The sequence below is a fragment of the Odocoileus virginianus genome, chromosome 9, assembly GCF_023699985.2.
Source record: "Odocoileus virginianus isolate 20LAN1187 ecotype Illinois chromosome 9, Ovbor_1.2, whole genome shotgun sequence".
NCBI classification, from domain to species: Eukaryota; Metazoa; Chordata; class Mammalia; order Artiodactyla; family Cervidae; genus Odocoileus; species Odocoileus virginianus.
This window is the reverse complement of record NC_069682.1, coordinates 27,303,741-27,328,722: the sequence shown is the minus strand read 5'-3', so window position 1 is coordinate 27,328,722 and position 24,982 is coordinate 27,303,741. Positions and strand designations below refer to the sequence as shown.

Below are 24,982 nucleotides of genomic sequence, written 5' to 3'. Positions count from 1 at the left end.
TGTAAGTTTAGTTTCCTAACCTTTAGACAGTCGTTTGGCAAGGCTCCAGCCAGACCTCATTTCCTAGAATGAGCTCTCTCCGTGAGGTATTCAATCCGGCCATTTCCAGATTGGTTGGTCAAGAAAGTGGCCATGATTAGACTCACACACCACAGATGGCAGAATAACTGCTGCAGTCTATCTACAGTCAAGTTCCCTTAAAACGTCCAACATACAATTCAACCTGAAATCAAAAGGCGCTGAAGAGCTCCAGCCACAGACAGGAGCTCAGTGATGAGACAGGAGAGCATAGACTACTTTGGACCCTGGAAAATGATGCTCTTTGAGCATCCCTGTTTTGTAACCACAGAAGTTCCATGGCAATAGAATATCTTTTAAAAAATGAAAGACAAAGGAAAACAATTACATCAATACAGTGATAGTGCATTGGGAGAAAGTACGAAAACTTCAGCTCTTTTATTTCTTTAAATTATTCAGACAAATTTCACAAATACCTTAAAATTTCTGGAAAATTTCTTTTTAAAGCATCAAATCTGTAGAGTAGAGTGAATTTCTATTTTTCATCCAGATAATTGAATTTTGTTTAAAACAAAGCAATCTAAAAAGGGAGATTATATATAAAAAAATTGTTCAATGTATAAAACAGCTTGATAAAATGTTTCAATTTCTGCTGTCTTTTTAGAGGAAAAAAGACAAAGAAGATTTTTCCCAGCTGGGGAACACTTTAGAGAGGTGACAGCTCTGATAACAAAATAAGCTACAAACTATTCCACTGCACTGAAACAAACCACTCAGAAGCTAAATACCATGTTGCTCATATGAGTAAGAGAAAGTAACTAATGACTGAACTCTCAAAACACTTACTAGATTTCCTGGAGGTTACTAAGGATTAGAAAGCAGTTGATACAAGCCCATGGTTTATAGAGTCAAGAACCAGGAGAGTAAAGATTAGTAAATAATAAATAGCATTGGTGGAAGAAATCTTGACACATATGTATGATTAGTTGATGGGAAAACACAGTTTAACTTTAAATAATACATAATAAAGCAATAGAAGGGAATAAAGACCAATCTACTAGAACATAGGTATTCCATCACATGACTGTATGCAACCCATAATTACCAAAATGTTCTTGAAAATTAAATAATAATTGAAAAGCACTACAAGGTTATGAAAATAATAGGACACAAAATTATATATAAGGTATAGGCTAAATTTTGTAATTATATGTATAAACATGGAAGAACTACACAAAAAAGATCTTAATGACCCAAATAACCACAATGATATGATCATTCATCTAGAGCTGGACATCCTGGAGTCTGAAGTCAAGTGGGCCTCAGTAAGCATTATTATGAACAAAGCTAGTGGAGGTGATGGAATTTCAGCTGAGCTATTTAAAATCATAAAAGGTGATGCTGTTAAGTGCTGCACTCAATATGCCAGTAAATTTGGAAAATTCAGAAGTAGCCACAGTGGCCACTGGAAAAAGTCAGTTTTCATTTCAATCCCAAAGAAACACAATGCCAAAGAAATGTTCAAACTACTATACAATTGGACTTATTTCACATGCTAGCTAGATTATGCGCAAAAGCCTTCAAGTTAGGCTTCAGCAGTACGCAAACTGAGAACTTGCAGATGTATAAGCTGGGTATAGAAAAGGCAGAGGAACCAGAGACCAAATTGCCAAAATTCATTAGATCATAGAGAAAGCAAGAGAATTCCAGAAAAACATCTACTTCTGCTTCATTAACTACACTAAAGTCTTTGACTATGTGGATCACAACAAACTGTGGAAAATTCTTAGAGAGATGGGAATATCAGACCACCTTTCCTGTCTCCTGAGAAACCTGTATGCAAGTCAAAGTAACAGTTAGAACCAGACATGGAACAACAGACTGGTTCAAAATTGGGAAAGGAGTACAACAAGGCTGTATATTGTCACTCTGCTGATTTAATTCATATGCAGAGTACATCATGTGAAATGCCAGCTGGATGAATCACAAGTTGGAATCAAGATTGCCAGGAGAAATATCAATAATCTCAGATATGCAGATGATACCACTCTAATGGCAGAAAGTGAGCAGGAACTAAAGAGCCTCTTGATGAGGGTGACAGAGGAGAGTGAAAAAACTGGCTTGAAACAAAACATTAAAAAAAAAAAAACTAAGATCATGGCATCTGGTCCCATCACTTCATGGCAAATAGAATGGGAAAAGTGGAAACAGTAACAAATTTTCTTTTCTTGGGCTCCAAAATCACTGCGGATCATGACTGCAGCCATGGAATTAAAAGACACCTGCTCCTTGGAAGGAAAACTATCACAAACCTAGACAGTGTATTAAAAAGCAGAACAAACTCTTTGCCAACAAAGGTCCATATTGTCAAAGCTATGTTTTTTCCAATAGTCATGTATGGAAGTGAGACTTGGACCATAAAGAAAGCTGAGAGCCAAAGAATTAATGCTTTCTAATTGTGGTGCTGGGCAAGACTACTGACAGTCCCTTGGACAGCAAGGAGATCAAATCAGTTAATCCTAATGAAAATTAACCCTGAATATTCATTGGAAAGACTGCTGCTAAAGCTAGAGCTGCAATAGTTTGGCCACCTGATGCGAAGAGCTGATTCACTGGAAAACACCCTGATTTTGAGAAAGGCTGAAGGCAAAAGGAGAAGGGGGCAGCAGAGGATGAGATGGTTAAGACAGCATTACTGACTCAATGGACATGAGTTTGAGCAAACTCCGGGAGATAGTGGAAGACAGAGGAACCTGGCATGTTACAGTCCATGGGGTCACAAAGAGTCAGACATGACTTAGCAACTGAACAACAACAACACATATGCATGATACATGTATAATACATATATGCATATCATAGAATATATAATATTTATGATACACATATAAACTATATATTAAGACTGGAAGGCAGTATACCAACATTTTAGTAGTGTTTAATCTAGGGAAATTTTTACTGTTAGGGATATTTATTCTTTTCTCGATAAATTCACTTTAAAAAATATTTACTTATTTGGTTGTGACAGATAGTTGCAGCACACATGATCATCTTCATTGCAGCATGTGAGATCTTTGATTGTAGAATATGGGCTCTTAGCTGTGGCATGTGGGATCTAGTCTCATGAAACCAGGGATCAAACCTGGGTCCCCTAAATAGGGAGTACAAAGTCTCAGCCACTGATTCACCAGGCAAGATCCAGGATATTTATTCTTTTCTTGTTATTTTCTGAATTTTTTAAATGTTCTACAGGGAATACATACTGATTGAATAAATACATATAAGTATAATAGCAGTATAAAAAAGAAAATAAACTTGTGGTTCTTGCTACTAAATTTAACCTCACATTCAATACATTTATAAAGCAAATGAATATTTATCCTGCAGCCTATCAAACTTTCCAGTGTTTGTGTACAGTGATTTCCTCATATTAAGATAGTTTTATTGGAAGCAAAGAAATTACTTGCAGTGAAGATGCAATGAATATCAGGCTCATAAGACTTTTTCTTTCTGTTTACCAAGGATTAAGGAAAAGGGACAACTTAATGCTTCACCTAAATATTATTTTTTTAAATTAGAAATTAGATGTACTTTTAGAGATACATCTCTGTATAGTACTCAAAGAAAAATACAATGTTAGGGTAATTTACATCATAGAGATTATTTAAAACTATATAACAATAATCCTATTTATCAATAATCCTTTGGTATCACTTAAAGGAGCTTCCCTTTAGGAATCATTCACTTCCATAAGTCATTGAAGGTGAATTACTTACCTTCAATTCCAACTCAAGCCACCTTACTCCAGATTCATCAGTTTGCTCATCAATTTAGCTCATCAGAGAGCCACAGAAGGAAAATCCTTTAGCTCTACTCACAGTGTTAGCTGGTCCAAATACAGAAAAAGGATCACTCAACCAAACTAGATAAGAGAAAAGAGAGCTTATACCTTCCAAGATTTTTTAAGGTTCTTCAAACCCAGTAGTCTTATATGGATGTGAGAGTTGGACAACAAAAAAGGCTGAGTGCTGAAGAATTGGTGCTTTTGAACTGTGGTGTTGGAGAAGACTCTTGAGAGTCCCTTCAACTGCAAGGAGATAAAACCAGGCAACCCTAAAGGAAATCAATCCTGAATATCTATTGGAAGGACTGAGGCTGAAGCTAAAGTTCCAATGCTTTGGCCACCTGATGCAAAGAGTTGACTCATTAGAAAAAACCCTGCTGGGAAAGATTGAAAGCAGGAGGAGAAGGGAATGAAGAGGAAGAGATGGTTGAATGGCATCACTGACTCAATGGACATGAGTTTGAGCAAGCTCTGGGAGATGGTGAAGGACAGAGAAGCCTGGCGAGCTGCAGTCCATGGGGTTACAAAGAGTTGGACACAACTGAGTGACTGAACAATAGAAACTCCAAATTTTAACTCAAAGGTGAATGATGGGAGGCATAGAACCTGCACATCACCTTCCCAGGATCGCAAATATTTTCTAAAGAAAGACTTCCTTAACTAGAATTGGGTGTTTGCAATTTAAATACTGTCCCACAGAGAACAAACATACAACCCCGGACTGATCTAAAAGCAAAATACCTACCCATCTGTGCACCCCCCCCCCCCCCCCCCCCCGCCCCAGAGAGAAGGTGGTCCTGTTTTCCAGCAAACAGATGGCCAGTGGAGGGCCAGGAGCCAGGCCCTTTGGTGCACGTGTGCAGGATTTCAGTTCCACTTCATGGAAAGGAGGTTACTGGGCTACCCTTTGCTCCAGGAGGCAGGCAGAGATATTTTCCGGTTGACTTATATAAGGTGATGCTCTCTAAACAAGACATGAGGCAGCTGCTTGGGCGAAGGCACTGCCTAACATGCATTCCTAATCCCAGTGTTGGTGTTGGCTCTGCAAGGAGTAAGACATGAGTCCAGTCCAGTTATCACAACAAGCAGGGAAATCGGGGACTGGAAACCATGCCAATAGGAAAGGCAAATCCTTTGATTTCCGTCCACCCTTCCCCTAGCCATCACATGATCTCATAAAAGCAACTGATCTTGGGTCGTGCAGTCTTCCTGAAAATGTTTCTGGTCCCTTGAAAGATGACATTCTAGGATTTTCAAACCTTTCAAGGATGTCTTTTTCTGAATCACATTTTGCAGATTTCTGCACTGCTATGCTCCATGTTCATATTTGAATGTTCTCCCTGCCTATTTGGGGTCCTCTAAAATAAATATGACTTGCCCCAACTCTTGTCCTGCTTCTTCCTTCCGGGATGTGGCTGGCTGCCATAAAGTCAAGGGTCGAGATCAAAGGGAGGTTCATCCTACACAAGAGAAAACAAAGATTGTCAGCTGTACTTTCTCCCACTCCGTGAGACCTCGAGATTCAGAGGAGGGGGGAAGCAAACGTTTGGGGATGCTCTCCACCGATTAATGGTCTGAGGAAACAAGGCTGGTTGCCAGCAGAGGGAAGGAAACCATCTTCTACTGAGATTTATGACCAGAGCTCAGTGTAGCCTGCTGGAAAATTACTAAAAGATGGGGTGTGAATCTCCCACTCTGAAATTTCCCTGTACCCTTTTGATATACCCCCAAAAATCAGAAATCCAATTTCACAGGATCCCCTCAGCATGCAGTGTAGCAAAGCAAGAAGGAATAAAGCCATTCCTCTAAAGTCTTTCCCAAAGCCACTGAAATCTCCAATCTTATGTTTAACTACTCTCTGACCTACAGGAGTTCACGCTCTATAAAAGTACCTCATCCCAAGATCAATTCTAAATTAAAGGTGTCTTCCTTTTAAGAGCTAAGAGAACACACCCATTACAGGCAAATTTGCCTTAGATAGTTTTCTCTGTCCGACATCTAAGGCAGGGCTTCCCAGGTGGCTCAGTGGTAAAGAATATGTCTGCCAATGCAGGAGACGCAAGAGACGCAGATTCAGTCCCTGGGTTGGGAATATCCCTTGGAGTAAGAAATGGCTACCCACTCCAGTATTTTTGCCTGGAAAATTCCATGGACAAAAGAGCCTGGCGGGCTATAGACCATGGGGTCACAAAGAGTTGGATATGGCTGAGCACACACCCATACACACACATACAGCAAAGGCGCAACACTTATTTCCTTCCAGGCTTCTTCAGTTTGTACAAATCTTGAGAAAGAGACAAAGAAATGATGAGACAGAGACAGAAAAAGATAAGACTTAATTAACATACCAAAAAATTAACAAAGATAATGCATGTCCACCAAGAATGGATCCACATTTAGGAAGCCACAACATACGCCCTTTGAAAGAGAGATTGTTAAAAACCAAGTACATATTTGAAGGTGTACCTACTCATACTTCCAGCCCAATCTGGAAGCCCAGTTCTCCAAACAATCTCTCCACTTCTCATTGACTTACTTTGTCAGTTGTGTTCCAAAAGAAATGTTTTGGGAAATAAAATGATTCATCCTCACTAAAAAATAAGAACCAGTAACTGCTTCAATTATGTAATGTGTGTCTCAGTTAAGTAATGATAGTTGAGCCTATTTAATTGTTTCATCAACAGCTACAGTACTCAGAGTAATAGGGATATTAGTAATGACATTGATGCTGTTATACACAGTGAAAGGACAGCTTATCTTCAACTAAGTATCTCAGATTCTCTATTGGACAACTATATTGAACTGGAACTGAAACTATAGCTTTACCCTAAAGACTGCATAAAATATTGGCAACATTGATCCCCACTTTTCACTAGAACTTGGTCACATCAATCAAAATTTCATACTTCCAACTAGAGCTAAATATTTTACTCTGTTCCATTGAGAGCTGGTAACTCTTTTTATTTGTATAAGCATGGCTTTTGTTCATGAAAGAGGCTTAATCAACAGAATCAAATTTTGTTTTCAGACAAGGTTTTTCCTAAGCAACTCTTCACTTCTCATTTTCAGAGCTTAGGTCAGTCCTGGTATAGACAGGGTCCTAATAAATGTTTCACAGCTGATTGGTAGCCCTTAGGACATGACAAATAATCAATCAACTGACAATGTATTTTGTCAATAGCCACCATTTAATTCATCTTAAAAGGTGGGAGAAAACAACACTTTTTAAAATGAAGTTTTTTCAAAGACTGAATGAATTTAGTTCATGAACAGGAGTGCCTCTTTTTATCTCATCGCTGTTGCTCTATGCTTATTTCATGTTTCTTTAAAAATGTTTTGGTTGTGGTAAAACCACATATAACATACACTTTGCCATGTAATAATCTTAAGTATATAGTTTAATGACTGTGCATTTAGTGTTATGCAACCATCACCACTATCTAGTTCTAGAACATTTACATCATCCAAAAAGGAAATCCAGTACTGTTTTGCCCCCCAGTCCCTTCCCACAGCCCACCTGACTCCCAGCCCTGGCAAACACGAATGTGCTTTTGTTTCTGTGGACTTGGCTATCCTGGATATTTCATATAAAGGAGCTGTCACATATGTGCTTCCTGTGTCTAACCTCTTTCTCTTAGCAAAGTGTGTATATTTCAGTCTTCACAGTAAGAATCAATATCATTTTTGCCCTCACAATCAAGTTCTAGATTTGACTTCCTCTCTGAATTTATGTGTGTCTCCTCTGATTCCTGATATTTAATCCAGAACTTATTTTTTTTTTCTTTCATAAGGCTTCTTTGAGAGAGCTTCAACTCATATCAGAGCCAAGAGGATCAGTTTTGCTGAAGGTTTCAGAGCATGACATCATGCTTTCAATGGTGATATTACCCTGGTTTCATGCTTAGATCTAGACTGTTTTTCAGTTGCAAGTTGCAGAAAACTCAAATAATGGTACATTAGGGGCCTTATTAGGGGTACAAGAAGGGGTTCATTATCCCATATAATTTTTCAAAAAACCCAAGGAAAGATGGTTCTAGGATAATTAGTCCTTCAATGAATGTGTTTCTGTCAATCTTCCATCCTCAACTTGTTAGAACTGCCATCCACTCTTCATTTCCCATTAAAAGTGGCAAGACTGGTACAGCAGCTTCCAAAGTCACCTCATCACAGAAGCTTGTCCAGAGGTGGAAAACGATGGTTATTCCTCCCATATTGACTTTTCACAGAGCACAAAGCTTTCTCAAAACCACCAGCCAATTTCTTCTCCGGATATTTGACTCCTTATGTCACATATCTGAATCAGTGTATTCCTGGAACAGGCAAGGGAAATGGACTTGCAGTGTGAATGTTCACTCCTGAGGCTGGGAAGACCCACCAAGCACATTGGCCCCAAATACCTTAGTCTGCTGGGGTTCTGTGAGTGTGGAAGTCTAGGAAAATGGGAGGGTAATAGGCCACCTACAGTGTCTGCTATAGCATCTCTGTTGGTTTTAAATCACTTTTCCAACCTGAGTGTTTCCCTCAGGTTGGATAGCTTATGACATCATATCCGAATAACTTGGTGGACCAGGAATTCACTAAAAGGGGTTGTTATGACTGACCGCCCCAAAACTCACATTTTACTGACACCCCATAGCTGGTTAATGGGCTTCCCAAGTGGCGCTAGTGGTAAAGAACCTCCCTGCCAATGCAGGAGACATAAGAGACACGGGTTCGATCTGTGGGTTGGGAAGATTCCCCTGGAGGAGGGCATGGCAACCCTCTCCAGTATTCTTGTCTGGAGAATCCCATGGACAGAGGAACCTGGCAGACTACAGTCCACAGGGTCACAAAGAGTCAGACATAACTGAATCGACTTAGCATGCATACATACACAGCTGGTTAACATAAAATAATAGACAGGTAGCTATACTTGGCAGAAACAAGACTAGAATTGCTATGCCATAGAAATAGGGGGTGCAAAAGACATCCTGTCAAGGAGATATTTTGAAAAGGCTTCAGATTTCCTTTCCATCACACTGTCACAGAATGTTCCCTGGTTATTTCCTCACAGTTCAGGGGCCACTTGGACAGGTTCTAGTCAACTGAGCAGCAATCAGGTCATTCCTTTTCATCACCCAACTCACCACTTCCATCAGGAACTAGACCAAACCTACCAGTTAGCATCATGTAGACAGAGCCTTAATTGAACCAATAAATCTAGGAACCCATCAAGTACAGCCATGGCTTAACGAGGGAGAAGAGCAGAGATCATTCACAATTAGAAGGAAAAAGCAAAGCGCAGTACAGAATGGGAGTCGTCCTCTTCCTCCTCATCCTGTGGGAAGAGGAAACCTTATGAAATGTGAGGAACTCTTGAGCCAAGAGAATAATGAGACATAAATCCTGCTGATAGTGAGAAGCCCAGCTCAGGAAGTCACACCATAAACCAAAGGATCCTCTGGCCCTAGGAATAGTGATTAATGGTGCCGACGTGACACTCATTAGACACTGCTCTGTGACTCGGAAAGAGTTTGTACTCTTGGTTTCCACTCTTAGGTTGCAGAAACCAGGATCAGTGTGGGTGACCAATGTCACTGATCTGCCAGTTTCCTTTGCACAGCAGCTAGGTTAAGGAGAAAGAAGAGACTTACTTACAACCTTTTCCCTCCAGATGGGAGAACCTGAGACTGTTATCTTTGTGGTGGGTGTAGCTGGCTCCTCTCTGAAACTGGAGGATGAGCTGTTCATATTACAATTTATGGAGTGCTTATCAACAGGTTTCAGCTGGCAGGTGGCTCTGGGCAATCAACTTCATTTTTATTTTTATCAGACTCTCTTCTCTTGGTCTGTCATTTGCTGGTCTTGGATATTCACATGGGCAGAGAGCACTGTTGTCTCATATTTGAAATGAGAGTAACAAAAGTTTTAACAGACTGCCCTTTGGAAACTGAGCTTCTGTCACCTCTTCAGATGCCCATCACGTCTCTTTATCACTAAGTTTTAAATCTCACATATTTCTCAGAACACAAAGTTAAACAGGAAGACCAATAACTTTTCAGGATGCACAGAACATTCCTGGGAAGATTGCTGGGATTTTTTTTTAAGTTTAACTAAGAGAAAGGACACCACCAGTTATTCAGCAACCAGCTGAGGCACAAACAGATAAGCAATTTGGTTGCTGGAAGAATTTTAGCCAGAGAGAAAGCTATCTGTTTCTCCAGTCTTACTGTCAATGAATACATTTTCTGTAATTTGTTACTTTTTAAAAATAAGTATCCCAAAGGACCATTGTGTCCCAATGATTCCTTTGGTTAAAACTCTATGCTCCCAATATAGGGGGCCCGGGTTTGATCCCTGATGGGGAAACTAGATCCTGCATGCTGCAGCTAAAACCTGGCTTAGCCAAATAAATAAACAAAAATTTAAAACTATACAATTGGGAACTATGCTCAATATTTTATGATAACCTCCAAGGGAAAAGAATCTGAGAAAAATATATGTATTTGTATATATAACTAAATCATCTTGCTATGCACCTAATACACCATTGTAAATTAAAAAAAAAAAGGTGGGGGGGGCGACATTGAGGGGAAAATATAAAAATTTAAATTAAAAAAACTCTGCAGTTATTCTACTGTTACTGTCATACTTAAAACTTTTATGGAACTACACCCTCAGAGCCACTCACACATAAGAAAATTAGGCTCATTACTTTAAACCTATATTTCCTTTAGGGAATAAAATAGAATTCTCTAGCTTATAGACTCACTTTCCTCACTAGTCTTGTTCCTAAATGCTCTCGGTCCAAAAGGATACCTTAGAAAGACTAATATTTGGCCCACAAAGAATATTTGATCAGTGTAGTCATCAAGGCCTCTTTTTATTTAGAAATGAGAGTTCTAGAGGTGTTCTCATCAGTAGGAGCATAGAGGTAATAATGCAATGTTAATTTTTTAATATATTAGTTTAGAAAAAGTTAATTCATTGCTGTATCATGATGTCACTTAGTTACCGTGAGGCTCTTTGCTATTAAACTCCTTCTCTCAATGCTATCAGTGCTACCAATTATCCTCCACTATCAGAAACAACCAAAGTCAAATAATTCTACATGTCGGGACTTCCCTGGTGGTCCAGGGGCCAAGACTCCACACTCCCAGTGCAGGGGGCCAAGATTCAATCCCTGGTTAGGAAACTAGATCCAGCATGCTGCAACTAAGACCCAGGGCAGCCAAATAAATAAGTAAATAAATGTTAAATATGTATGTGTGTGTGTGTGTGTGTATTTCTACATCTTGACAATAAGATCCAGGGAAGAAAATAATTAAATAAAAATTTTAAAAAATGTTTCTACATGTTGATAACATGGATATAATCACTATACTATTAGAATATTTTCCCAGCTTCTTGCCTGTGACTTCTTTACATTAACAACAAGACATTTATAAGCACTACATAAAAATAGGGTCATGATAGCTGAGCCAGAGAAAAAAGCTATTAGAAATATCATAAAAAGCCCACTGGTTTTGAAGTATGTGTGTAAATATGCAGTGTAGAGTTGGGTTAAGAGTTTGGAGTCTGGAAGTCAGATCAGGATTCAGGTCTTGACTGTGCCACTGCTGGCTGTGTAGACTTTACCACGTCGCTCAGCCTCTCTGAGTGTTAGTTTTGTCATCTCCATAATGGAGATGATAGCAAGGTGCACTACCCACCTCATGTTGTAAGGACTACATTAGCCAATGTATATAAAGCCCTTGCCTCTTTCTGGGTATGTGAACACACAGAAATCCTACTGCTTTTTCTAAAAGTCCACACAAAGCTAGAATTCTGAATGAAACATCCTTCTGATGGGTGACTATGTTCTTTACTTGCTTAAACTACATTAAAGTGAATGAAGTGAAAGTCACTGAGTGGTGTCCGACTCTTTGCGACCCCATGGACTATACAGTCAGTGGAATTCTCTAGACCAGAATACTGGAGGGGGTAGCCTTTCCTTCCTCCAAAGGATCTTCCCATCCCAGGGATTAAACCCAGGTCTCCCGCATTACAGGTGGATTCTTTACCAACTGAGCTATGAGGGAAGCCAAACTACAGTAAGCTGAGTTTAAAAACTGGAAATTTGAGAATTTGGAAAGAGATTTTGAAATCTTGCATGAGACTTTATCTTTTCCTCCTAGAAATTTCCTCTTAGCCAACTAAAGTAATTCTCAATACAAAACAGCATTTTCTTTGCATGTGATGCATGTAAATCTGAGATTTGTTTGTTTGTCATAAATCAGAGACTCAGTCTAGCTTAGAACATACACTCAACAAACATCTGAAGATGAATGCACGGGGTCATCTGATTCATCGTAGAAGAATAGAAACATAGCTTTCTATGCGTAAGTGGCTGTCTAAATACTACAGAAATCAAACAACACTGAAATATTGGGTTGGCCCAAAAGTTCATCTGGGTTTTTCTCACAGAAAACCATCTTACAGAAAACCAGAACAAAGTTTTGGGCCAAGTCAATAGTATGACATTAAAGCCTACCATTTGCATTGAAATTCCCATAGGAATACACAAGGAATATGTGTTGAAAAGGAAAGGTGAGAAAGGACAGTCTTCTCTTGAGGCAAATAAACACAGTCTGCACCCGCTGCTAGCCTGATATGTGAATATATGGGTAAGGACAGGTTTGGTTGCTGTTAGAGAAAGATTAAAACAACTAAGGCTTTAAAAAGCTGATCAGTTATTTCTCTTTCACATGAAAGCTTGGGAAGGCAATCCAAGGCTGGAATAGAAACCATATAATCATCAAAGATCCAGCTTATTCTTTCATGTGCTCTGTCATCCTCCAGTTTCCAGCTCATGGTTCCAGCCAGTCGCTCTATGACACCTACCTACTCGCCTGCAGAGCGGAGAGCAAAAAAGGTCGTGGCCTTGCCCCTGAGGACAGAAAGTGCAGAGGAGGAAGTGGCTCACCCCCCTTCACTTGTGCACCGCTGGCCTGTCTTGGTCACATGGCCACACCCAGCTACCAGATCCCCAGCTCAGCCAGTAATCCAGTAGTATGAAAAAAGGGGCCAAATAGACAGTGGGAGAAAACATGCAGTCTAGTTCAGGTGGGTGGAAAATTAATCATTCTTTAAGGACACCATGGCATAAAAAATGTAGCAAACAGGACTTTTCTGGAGGTCCAGTGGTTAAGACTCCATGTTCCCAATGCAGCCGGCATGTGTTCAATCCCCAGTCAGGGAACTAAGATCCAAAAAGAAAAAAAGTAGCAAACACCACTGTTTCTGTGCCCTCCATAGTTTATGAAGGAGGCATTAAACTGGAAGGCATCTCTTACTATAGTCTGGTTGCCGCATAACCATGTTGCCTCTGCACTTTCAGATGCGCTCCCTGCAAATACTTTAATCAGAGTTTAATTTCCTCTGTCTACTAAGATCAGGTGTTTCCAGAGGCTATCATAGGAAGGTCAACTTTGGCTGGGACCTCCCTCTGGGGTCCATCTTCATAGCAATCACTGAGTCCCCAGTAAAGATTTCCATCACAGAATCATCCAAACCTACAAACCCATCAGCCTTTAAAGTAAGTATTGAGGGATTTCCCTGGAGGTGCACTGGAGGTCACAGTTGAGAGTCCACCTTCCAATATAGGGGATGTGGGTTCCATTCCTGGTCATGGAAATGAGTTCCCACATGCCATAAGGTAACTAAGCCCCTCACTGCAACTAGAGATGCCCCTGCACCAATACAAGAAGTCAGTATGTTGAAACAAAGACCCAGGGCAGCTAAAAGTTTAAAAATAAGTAAATAAATAAATTCAACTTCTCTAAGAAAAAAAATAATAAAATAGCATCAATACTGAAAAATGAAATCAATTTGAATAATAGGAACAGACTGTTATATCAAAACTTAAGTAGAGATTGACACTAATTCTAAAATATTTTTTTCTTATTTTTTTAAAAAATCCCTTTATTTTTCAACTTTGACACCAATACCCCTGATTATTACTGGAATCATGGGCACCCCAGCAAAGCCCTCTGGTGAGGCCCCTCGCTCCCTTTCACTCTCTCAATAGACAGATTTCAGGCTACACCCTGCCTCAGGGTTTCGATTTCATTTCTGCCCCATTCGCAGCTCATCTCCAGAGTTACGGGATTGTTGGCCCTGGTTTCAGAAAGAAGGGAGTTCTTTCTGAAAGCTGAGTGTGGAGTCTGCTGCCCTGGTATTTGTGAGCAACTCACATTTGCTCTTGGAATAGGCAGTAGGTTGTGAATGGTGTCAATGTGGACAAGAGGCTGAAGCACCTTGTTCTCATCTTCCTGGTTGGCGAGGGGAGCTCAGTTAGTTTCAATAATCTTTCTCTGTGCCAATCTCTATAAAAAGGGAATTCAAATCTACATAGCAGAAGTAAGAGATTAATGGCCTGAAGCAGCGTGGGGAGGGGGTGGTGGTGCTGATGGTGGTGGAGGAGGGAGACTTAACAGAAGATAGAGCCTTGAGAATGGGGGATGCAACTCAATACCCAAGAACGATTGCCTTTCTAATCATTATTTAGATAAGGTTAATTTCAAATATAGAAACACATTTCCAGGGAGGATTAACCCTAAGTTGACCTCCATTTTTCACACCTTGAGTCTACACTTTGATCACCCAAGGAAATCCAGATCTCCCATGGACTTCAATGGAGGGAATTCTTGCATTCACTTAAAATAATTACAGCAGTGGTAATAATAACATACCTGAGCTCGACACCCCTGGGGTGCTGAAGAGAGGGAGGGAGGCGTGACTCTAGCCCAGATTGTCACACTCACACCGGGGACAGGAAAACACTGTAAGTTGTCTTTTTAGCCCAATTTAAGGTCATTTTATCCTATTATGTAGTCCACAAGGGGACGTCTGAGAATAAATATCTTTCTACCACTCCTGCAAGCTTCCCCTCCCCATTTTTTCACTGTGTGTGTGTGTGTATGGACATGCACATATATGCAAGCAAACATGCATGCTATGTGGGGGAGGGGGGGCAGTGCATGGCTAATACCTGCCTGTCGGAAGAAAAGCCTCTTTCTCCCAAGATTTCCAGACTCTTCTTACCCACTCAGACCCTTTGGTCCTTTCCTCTCTCCCCTCCTCCCCTCCACATCCCACTTCTGCTCTAATGGAGGGATCCTTTAGCTCCAGGGACTCCCTGCTAAGGGTGCAGTGTCAACCCTGCGTAATAGAGGAGGGATGGGGGATGGAGGTGGGCGAGGGAAACCTCCCAGGGGGCTGCCCTCAGGAAACAGCATCTGCACAATATAAGGCCTCGTCATAGCTCCCACAGTTAACAGCCCTGTGAACAGCCCCTGCACGCTGTTATGTTTCAACATAATATCTGTTATGTTTCAACAAGAATATCTGTAGCACTCTTACTGTGTTTTATTGACATATAGCCAATTTACAATGTTGCATTAGTTTCAGGCATACAGCAAAGTGATTCAGATACATATATATATATATATTCTTTTTCAGATTCTTTTTTATTATAGCTTATTATAAAAGATGTTGAATATAGTACCCCTTGCTATACAGTAAGTCCTTGTTGATTATCTATTTTATATGTAGTTGTGCATATCTGTTAATCCCAAGCTCCTAATGTATCCCTCCTAATCCTGTCCCCTTTGGTAACCACAAGCATTTTTTCTATGTCTGTGAAGCTATTTCTGCTTTACAGATAAGTTCATTTGTATCATTTTTTAGATTCCACATATAAGTAATATTATATATTTTCTTTCTCTGACTTGCTTCACTCAGTGTGACAATCTCCATGTCCATCTGTGTTGCCGCAAATGACATTATTTCATTCTTTTTCATGATTGAGTAGTATTCCATTGTATATATGTCCCACATCTTCCTTTTTTAAATTTTACTTATTTTTGGCTGTGCTGGGTCTTTGTTGCTCTGTGTGGGCTCTCTCTAGTTGTGGAAAGTGCACCCAAGTGCTCAGGTTTCAATAGTTGTGGCCCGTGGGCTGGGTAGTTACAGTGTAGGGGCTTAGTGCTTCACAGCATGTCTGGCCTTCCCAGAGCAGGAACAGAGCCCAAATCCCCTGAACTGGCAGGCAGATTCTCAACCACCAGACCACCACAGAAGCCTATACCACATCTTCATTATCCATTCATTTGTTGATGGGCATCCAGGTTGCTTCCATGTCTTGGCTATTATAAACAGTGCGACTGTGAACACTGGGGTTCAGGTATCTTTTCAAATTAGAGTTTCTCCGGATATATGCCAGGAGTGGGATTCCAGAGTCATATGATAACTCTATTTTCAGTTTTGTAAAGAACCTCCATACTGTTTTCCATAGTGGCTGTATCAATTATATTTCCACTAACAGTATAGGAGGGTTCCCTTTTCTCCACACCCTCTCCAGCATTTATTATTTTAGACTTTTTGGTGATGGCCTTCTGATTGGTGTGAGGTGGTACCTCATTTGTAGTTTTGATTTGCACTTTTCTAATAATTAGCAATCTTGAGCATCTTTTCATGTGTAGGATTCCTATTATTATTTCTACTGTCACTGTTACTGTCCACTGTCGTTATGATTTACTTCCATATTCTTTTCCAATCCCTTTGCTTTATTATCTCCTTTAATTCTCAAAATCCAGATAAGTAGGTCCTGGTATTGTTGCTGTTGTTTCTATTACGATATTGCTGTTTGGAGGACTGAACTCACTTGTATAAGGTTGCACAGCTGATGAGGGGCAGCGTTGGGATGTGACACATCAGAGTGAGTCTGAAAAGTGAGGCTTCCCAATTCCCTGGAGGAAAAGAAGCTAATCAGGGCTGGACTGTGCAGATTAGATGTGTGTAATTGTTTTGTCGTGGTCAACTTTGAGGAAAGCCAATCTCCCTCGCTTAACACTCTTCTCTGTCACCTACTGTGCTCTGATGAGTCCACACTCTTTCATCTCACTTACAAAGGCTTTGTGATTGGCCCCCTGCTTGCTTCCCCAGCCTAACCTCTCAATGCTGTCTGTCTTCTGTGATCTGACTTGGGCAAAATCTTCCTAGAAACCCACTCACTGGAGAAACTCACTGAATTGTGTGTTCAGTGTAATCTTCAGCCCATCAAACAAACTGCATACCACTGGAAAGCAAAGAACTTGCCTTCAGTCTATAAACTCATCAATTCCTACTCTGACACTGAAGGTCCAGCTGGATGAGGAACATTTGAGGAGGTTCTCAGACCTCTCTGAGTTATAATTTGATACTGTCAGTGATGAGGAAAGTAACAGTTGCTAAGTCAGCCTCTAAGAGGGGCCCTAACCCAGACTTGGAAGACCCAAGAGGGCTGCCCTGAAGAAAGAATGGTAAGCAGAGACTTTCGGGATGAATTGGGGTTGGTCAGGTAAAGGACATTAGAGGCTAGGGATCAGGGAGCCATGCTCCAGGCTGAGGAGCAGCACACAGCAGAAGTGAAGGCCAGGGACTTCCCTGGGGTCCCATGGCTAAGACTCCACATTTCCACTGCAGAGGATGTGAGTTCAATCCCAGGTCGGGGAACTAAGATCCTGCATGCTGTGAGGCACGGTCAGGAAAAAAAAAAAAAAAAGTGGAGAACAGAAAGAGCTTGCCTGGCTGCAAAAATTGGAAGGTGTTCCATGGGGAGGCCTGTGGGGAGTGGATCAATGGAGCTGGAAAGGCAAGTAGGGGCTGAGCAAGAATGTTCTCAAGCCGGAGCTTGCACTTTGTCCAGGAAGCAACGAGCCACTTTTAATATTAAAATGTCTTCTACATGGGACTTTCCTGGTGGCTCAGTGGCTAAGACTCCACACTCCCAGTGCAGGGACCTGGGTGCAACCCTTGGTCAGGGAACGAGATCTCACATGCCACAACTAAGAGTTTGCATGCCACAGTTATAAACCCTGCATGCAGCAATGAAGAGCCAGAATCCTGCGTGCTGCAACTAAGATTCAGCACAACTCAATAAACAAATAAAATTTTTAAAAAAAAATAAGCAAATAAAATGTCTCAGGCGAGGAGTCGCATGATTAGAAGGGCATTTTTTTAAACAATCACCATGTTCTCTATTTCTGTTGCATATTCCGTCAAGCTATAGCATAGAATTCTCTGCAAAGGGACTTAAAAGACATAGTGCTTAAGGTGCTGCTGTCCATGGGGTTGCAAAGAGTTGGACACAACTGAACGACTGAACAACAACAGCAAAGATGTCACTAGATTTCTGAAGGAAGACTCAGTGTGTAATTTTCCCCCTCCCAGGTCTATGTAGAAAGAGGCCAGAAGGTTGCATCCATTGCTATGGAAGCAATCCTCTCCAGGAGTCAGCAAAAGCTCCTAGAAACCACAGCATCTCCCCTGTGCCTTTCACCATGCTGTTTGGGAGGTGAAAACATTCAGCCTTTTCATGTTTGGATTAAGTAAGGAAAGCTGCAGGGGCCACGTACATCCTGAAGACACTGGCTTCAACAGGGTAAAATAATGACTTACTGTCAGCCACGTTTAGCCAGCCTCTTGAACAGTAGTGCAGGAAAAGCGGGGAGAGCTTTGGGTTCCCTGAGGAGGGTGATGTGTTAATAACAGCCGCAGGCCAACAGAGGAACACATAGAGAAGATGTGGCACTTATACACAGGGGAACACTACTCGGCCATTAAAAGTGCTCGCTTTGGCAGCACATATACTAAAATTGGAATGTTATAGAGAAGACTAGCATGGCCCCTGAGCAAGGATGACAGGCATATTCATGAAGCTTTCCATATTTGGGGGGCTTCCCTGGTGGCTCAGATGGTGAAGAACCCATCTGCAATGCAGGATATCTGGGTTCGATCCCTGGGTCAAGAAGATCCCCTAGTGAAGAGAAGGACTACCCACTCCAATATTCTTGCTGGAAAATTCCATGGATAGAGGAGTCTGGTGGGCTACATCCCAGGGGGCTGCATAAAAAGGAAGGAAATTAGGTCATCTGTAGAGACTTGAATGGAACGAGAGACTGTCATACAGAGTGAAGAAAGAAAGAGAAAAACAAGTATCATGTATTATCACTTATATTGAAATATAGAAAAATGGTACAGGTGAACTTATTCCCAGAGCAAGAATAGAGATACAGATGTAGAGAACAGACATGTGTATATGGAATGGGAGGGGGGCTGGGGGAAAGAGAGAGTGGGATGAATTGTGAGATTAGGTTTGACATATATACACTGCCATGTATAAAACAGATAACTAGTGGGAAGCAACTGTAAGCACAGGGCGCTCAGCTAAATGCCCTGTGATGACCTAGAGGGGTGGGATGGGGGGAGGGAGGCCCAGGAGGGAGTGGATATATATGTACATAGAGCCAACCCACTTCGCTGTACAACAGAAACTTACACAACATTGTAAAGCAATTATACTCCAATTTTAAAAAGCTACGTATGTATAGAATTTATTATGTGCCAGGCACTATCCTAAGGATGCTACATACATATTAGCTCAGTTAATCTAAGCCATAACCCTATGACAGAAGTACCTTTCAAACCCCATTCTCCAGATAAATAAACTGATGCATAGAGAGGTCAAATACCTTGCCCAGGTCAGCCAGTGGATGAGTGACAGTGCTGGAATTCATGTCCTACCCCTCCAGAGCCAACCACACCTTTTCCTCCACCCCCTGCCACCCCAGCTTGAAATGTGGGTAACGGCTTCACAGGAACTGGGGGTATTGCCGCCCCTTCACCCCTTCTCAGATCCAGTAGCCCAGCCACAACTCTGACATTAGTCCCCTCCATTCCCGTGGCTACAGAAGATCTCTAATTCCCTGGTCTCTTTGTGATTCCAGGAGTGGGGCTGTGGTCCCACTTCTGGGGAAAACCTCCATCCTCATCTGGAGGGAAAGAAAAGAACTCTCTAGTTTTAGTAATAAATCATACACATGACTTGTTCACTCCTCATTTCAAGTGCTCTGTTGAAATAGCACCTCCTCCTAGAAGCCTTCCCTGATTCCTTATCAGTTAAGCACAAACACATTACTCTTTAGTCCCTGGTTTATTTTACTTCCAGCACCTATTACCAGTTGAACTTACATGGTCTATTTATTTGTTTAATGAGATACCTGGTTGTTTTCTGTCTCTATTACTGGAATATCACATTTACAATGTTAATTTCTACTCTACAGAAAAAGTGACTCATGGGTATACATATATATACATTCTTATACATATATATACACACACACACATTCTTTTTCCTATTCTTTTCTATTATGGCTTATCACAGAATATTGAATATGCTTTCCTGTGCTACACAGTAGGACCTTGTTGTTCATCCATTCTTTACATAATAGCTCATATCTGCTAACCTCAACCTCCCACTCCATCCCTCTCCCAACTCCCTTCCCCTTGGCAACCACAGGTCTGTTCTCTCTGTCTGTGAGTCTGTTTCTGTTTCACAGATAAGTTCATTTGTGTCATATTTTAGATTCCACATACAAGTGATAACACATGGTATTTGTCTTTCTCTTTCTGGCTTACTTTGCTCAGTATGACAACGTCTAGGTCCATCATTGTTGCTGCAAATGGCATTATTTCATTCTTTTATTCCACTGTGTGTGTGTGTGTGTGTGTGTGTGTGTGTGTGTGTGTGTGCCATGTCTTCTTTATTTAATTTATTCATAAATTCCATGATAGGAGAGACTTGGTCTTTCACCAATGGAGTTTTGGCTCCTAAACAATTGTCTGGTAACAAAAGGGGGCCCCTCAGATATTTTTTTTTTAATTCAGTCATTGCAAGGTGAATAAAGTTATTACTGACTGACTTCCCAGCCTCACCTCTGCTAGGACTACTTTCCTCCATGGAAGCATGAGTCCTCATCCTTCTTACCTCATTTTCTCCTTTCACTTCTACAAGGTCTAATACCACAAGTTTTGTTTTTTTGTTTTTTGGAGTTCCTGCTATGTTATGTTCCTCCTCACCCTGTGAGTCTGTGCTGGGTTCCCCTGGCTGCCTTCTTTCTCTGTAAGGAGAAATGCACATATCTACCTTCTGGGGTACGGACTGTCACTGAGAGAGTCTGCACATTGCGGGGCAACTGACTCCCAGCCCATGGCAGGTTTCCCTCCCCCTTCCCCGCAGAAGGGAGCTCTGCTATCCCAGCACTACCATGTGTGGTGGGGAACTTTGTCTTATGAAGTTCTGTCCAGTTTATGGCAGAGTTTGTCTAACGGGTAGTGGAAAGATTGGGAGATTACAAATGACTGCGAACCCTGAGGGAAAGGAAATCTTCTGACCTCGGTGAGAATTAAAACAGCCCCATGTAGGATGTGCCCGGAGGCTCCACCTTGCGTGGTGAATGAAAGGCAACTTCCCTGAACAGGAGAGGACACTCTGTTCCCCCATCACCCCACAGCCAAATCCGGTGAAAAAATCCTCAAATGAAGGAGTATGCATTTCAAATTGTCTTTGTTTTTCTAATTCAGGACTCCCCTCCAACAAACTTTGTTCTAAAATGGAAAAACAGCCAGGCATTATCTTTGTGTAAATACTAGAATAAAAAAGATATTCCCTAGAAGAAAGGAATCCTAGGAGAGGAATCTATCTTGAAAATATTTCTTTAAGAATAATCAGTGAGGGGCTTTCCTCCTGGCTCAGTTGTAAGGAATCCCCCTGCCACGCAGCAGACACTGGTTCTATTCCTGGTCTGGGAAGATCCCACAAACCCAGAGCAACTAAGACCATACGCCACAACTACTGAGCCTGCGCGCTAGAGCTCTGGAGCCACAACTACTAAAGCCTACACACATTAGAGCCCATGTTCTGCAACAAGAGAAGCCACTGTAAATACAAGGCTGAGTTCCTCAAATGGAGAGGAGTCCCTCCTTGCCCCCACCCCCTCTCCTCAACTAGAGAAAAGCCCGCACAGCAACAAAGACCCAGCATAGCAAAAAATAAATAAATAAATAAAATTTTAAAGGGAACCTGTAAAAAAAAAGAAAAGAAGAGTCAGTGGTGACTTCCCTGGTGGTCCAGTGGTTAAGACAATGCAGGGAGTGCTGATTCTATCCCTGGTTGGGGAGCTAACATTCCCACATGCTTTGCAGCCAAAAAACCAAAAATGTAAAACAGAAGCAATCAACATTGTAACAAATTCAATTAAGGCTTTAAAAAATGGTCCACGTTAAAAAAAAGCTTGTCAACATGTGAACTTCAGAAATCACAGTAAATATTTAATACATAATCTGAACAATTATCTATAACACATGCTTTTACCAGGTTAGGTGAATCACTGAACATTGTATATCAATAAAAAGCTACTGGGGGTTCCCTGGTAGCTCACCTAAAGAATCTGCCTGCAATGCAGGCGACCCCAGTTCGATTCCTGGGTCGGGTAGATCCCCTGAAGAGGGATAGACTACCCACTCCAGTAATCTTGGGCTTCCCTGGTGACTCTCTGGCAAAGAATCCGCTTGCAATGCAGGAGACCTGGGTTCAATCCCTGAGTTGGGAAGATCCCCTGGAGGAGAGCATGGCAACCCACTCTAGTATTCTTGCCTGGAGAATCCCCACGGACAGAGGAGCCTGGTGGGCTGCAGTCCATGGGGTTGCAAAGAGTTGGACATGACTGACTAAGCACAGCACAGAAAGCTATGGAAATTCAATGTTTATTTCTATCTGAAATGTTTTAGGGTAGAATGAATTAATTTATTTGCTCAGATAATCACTTCAAATCCTTATTGTATACTTGAAGAAAATAGTTTACTCAGTTATCTATATACCTTTTTAAAATTTTGTATTGGAGTTGATTTATAATGTTTTAGGTATAGTGCAAAGTAATTCAGTTAACATACATATTTTTTTCATTTTTCAGATTATTTTACATTATACGTTATTACAAGACTCAGTTAACTTTACTCTTTTTTGGTTGTGCAGCCTATGTGGTATGCGGGATCTTAGTTCCCTGAACAGGTATCAAACCTGTGCCCCCTGCATTGGGTGCATAGAGTCCTAACCACTGGACCACCAAGGAAGTTCCCAGTTATCTATATTTTTAAAAATATTCTAGTGTCAGGGGCCGGGCCCGGGGAGAAAGGCAGCCGCCGCTTTGCGGCACCCGCTCCTCTCCGCAATGTCCGCTGGTCGGCCGCGCGCGGAGGTGCTTCTTACAGAAAGCCTAGTCATTGCTGATTCCTAGCAGTTGCAGGAGACAGCTGCACTTCTGTTTCAACGAAACTTGAAAACAAAGGCGGAAAACAACATGGAGTGCAATAGTGTGGTTGATGGAAACGTCGAAGAAGTTCCCAGTAAGAAGGTTGCAGACTTGGGGTGTGGTGATGTTTGCCTCTTAGCGATCTTAAAATACCAAAAGTGCATTGAAGAGCTTGTTGGAGTAGATATCAATGAGGGGAGACTTAAGTGGAGTGGGTCAAGGCTGTCCCCATGTGTAGGGGATCATCTGGATCCCCGAGAGCTGGATTTAGCGATTACCTTGTATCATGGCTCTGTTTTAGAGAAAGACTGTCGTTTGCTCGGATTTGACTTGGCAGCATGTATTGAATTAATAGAACATTTTGATTCAGAAGATCTGGCGAAGTTTCCTGAAGTTGTCTTTGGGTACATGTCTCCAGCCATGATTGTCATCAGCACACCAAACTCTGAATTCAATTCCCTGTTTCCTTGTGCAGTCTTTAGAGATTCAGATCACAAATTTGAGTGGAGCAGAATGCAGTTTCAGACCTGGGCTTTAGATGTGGCCAGTCGCTACAGTTACTCAGTGGAGTTTACTGGTGTGGGGGAACCACCCACAGGAGCTGAGGATGTTGGCTATTGTACCCAGATAGGAATCTTCCGGAAAAAAGCAGAAGCAGCTGGATTGGCTGATTTGGAGCATCATGGTGAGCATGTTTATGAAGTTGTGAGTGTTCTTTGTTCTCAGAGCAAGTTCACTTACTGGGATGGTGAATGAGTCCCCACTCATCTGAATGACATTCTTTTGAGGAAAATCCCATGCCCCATGATCTCTCAAAGCATGTTACAGAGATGATCTGCTGGTGTCTTGGAAATACTTCTCCAGCAACTGTGCACCGCCCACCCCACCCCCCCCAACTTTGTAATCTGTTAGGAAAGAGGAAAAACAGCAGTAGTTTCTGTGTAGCTTGATTCAGGACACGACTTGAAATTGAGTCTTGAAGCTTGTCAGACCCATTTTGTTTGAGGAGGTGTGCATGGTAAAGAATATGTTGAAGAATATCTATATGCCAGGAATTTTTGACCCTCATAATTGGGACATTCACAGTAGGTTTATACAACCTCATACCCAAGTTTACAGCAGATAAATTACCGTAGACGTGTGGTGATTTATCTAGTGTACCAAGAAGTGAGCAGATTGAGACAGAAATACCAAGTGGGTTTGAGACAGCATGAATTGGAGCCTGAGCTCGTAGCCCCTGGCAACCGGACAGGAAAATTCACCTCAGACCTTCCAGTTCCAGTACTCACTGAAGATGACAAAGCCATGGAGATGGCTCCCCAACCTTTCTGTATTGAAGATGAGTTTTACGTACCCCTGCAAAGAATCATTGCTTATCCCAGGCTGGGGCACTTATGAGATAATGTAGAGAAGCTGAGAGAGTTCCTTGGTGACGTGATTGAACTGAACTGTGATGGTTCTGCGGTGAAGGTTGACTTGAACGATTGTAGTGACTTTTGAGCCATCCTTACTTCCTGAAATTCAGGATCTTTGCAATAATTGGGCTCATTTAGAATTTAAACGTTGTGCAGTCATAATTGAGGTAGCTTTTCATTTTAAAATCACCTAACTTTCATGGTTTTTGGTGTGTGTGTGTTGACTGTTGATATTAAAGAGTTTTAAAGAAAAAAAAATATTCTAAGGTCATTTAAGACATTTGTGATGTGTTGTCTTACAAATTTCCTTTCCTTTGTCCACAAAATTCCTTTTTTCTCCCTAATAAACTTTTCATCACCAGCAACAATTTTTACCGAATGCCTCTCTGCACGTAGCAAAACACTAAACACTTTCATCTTGAATGACAACTACATAAGTCAACATGCTGTGGAACCTTCAAATTGTCATAAAAATCCCTTTCTCCAATGGGTTCTCTTGTTTTGTGTCTCAAGATATTTTTTCTTGATTCATCACCTGCCTTTGAAACACCAGA

At 41.4% G+C, this 24,982-nt stretch overlaps 1 protein-coding gene and 1 non-coding gene across 2 annotated transcripts; both read left to right on the top strand.

Annotated features, from left to right (window-relative positions):
* The first annotated feature begins 18,489 nt into the window (after window positions 1-18,489).
* Window positions 18,490-18,596, top strand: LOC139036812 (U6 spliceosomal RNA). The gene has a single exon (XR_011489679.1). It is a non-coding gene; the product is annotated as a U6 spliceosomal RNA (small nuclear RNA).
* Window positions 18,597-22,892: 4,296 nt separating this feature from the next.
* LOC110129788 (small RNA 2'-O-methyltransferase-like) lies at window positions 22,893-24,680 on the top strand. The gene is given in 2 exon segments (XM_020881362.2): window positions 22,893-23,718; window positions 24,103-24,680. Coding segments are annotated over 2 exon segments (1,068 nt in total). The 5' UTR covers window positions 22,893-23,061; the 3' UTR covers window positions 24,514-24,680.
* Window positions 24,681-24,982: the final 302 nt, after the last annotated feature.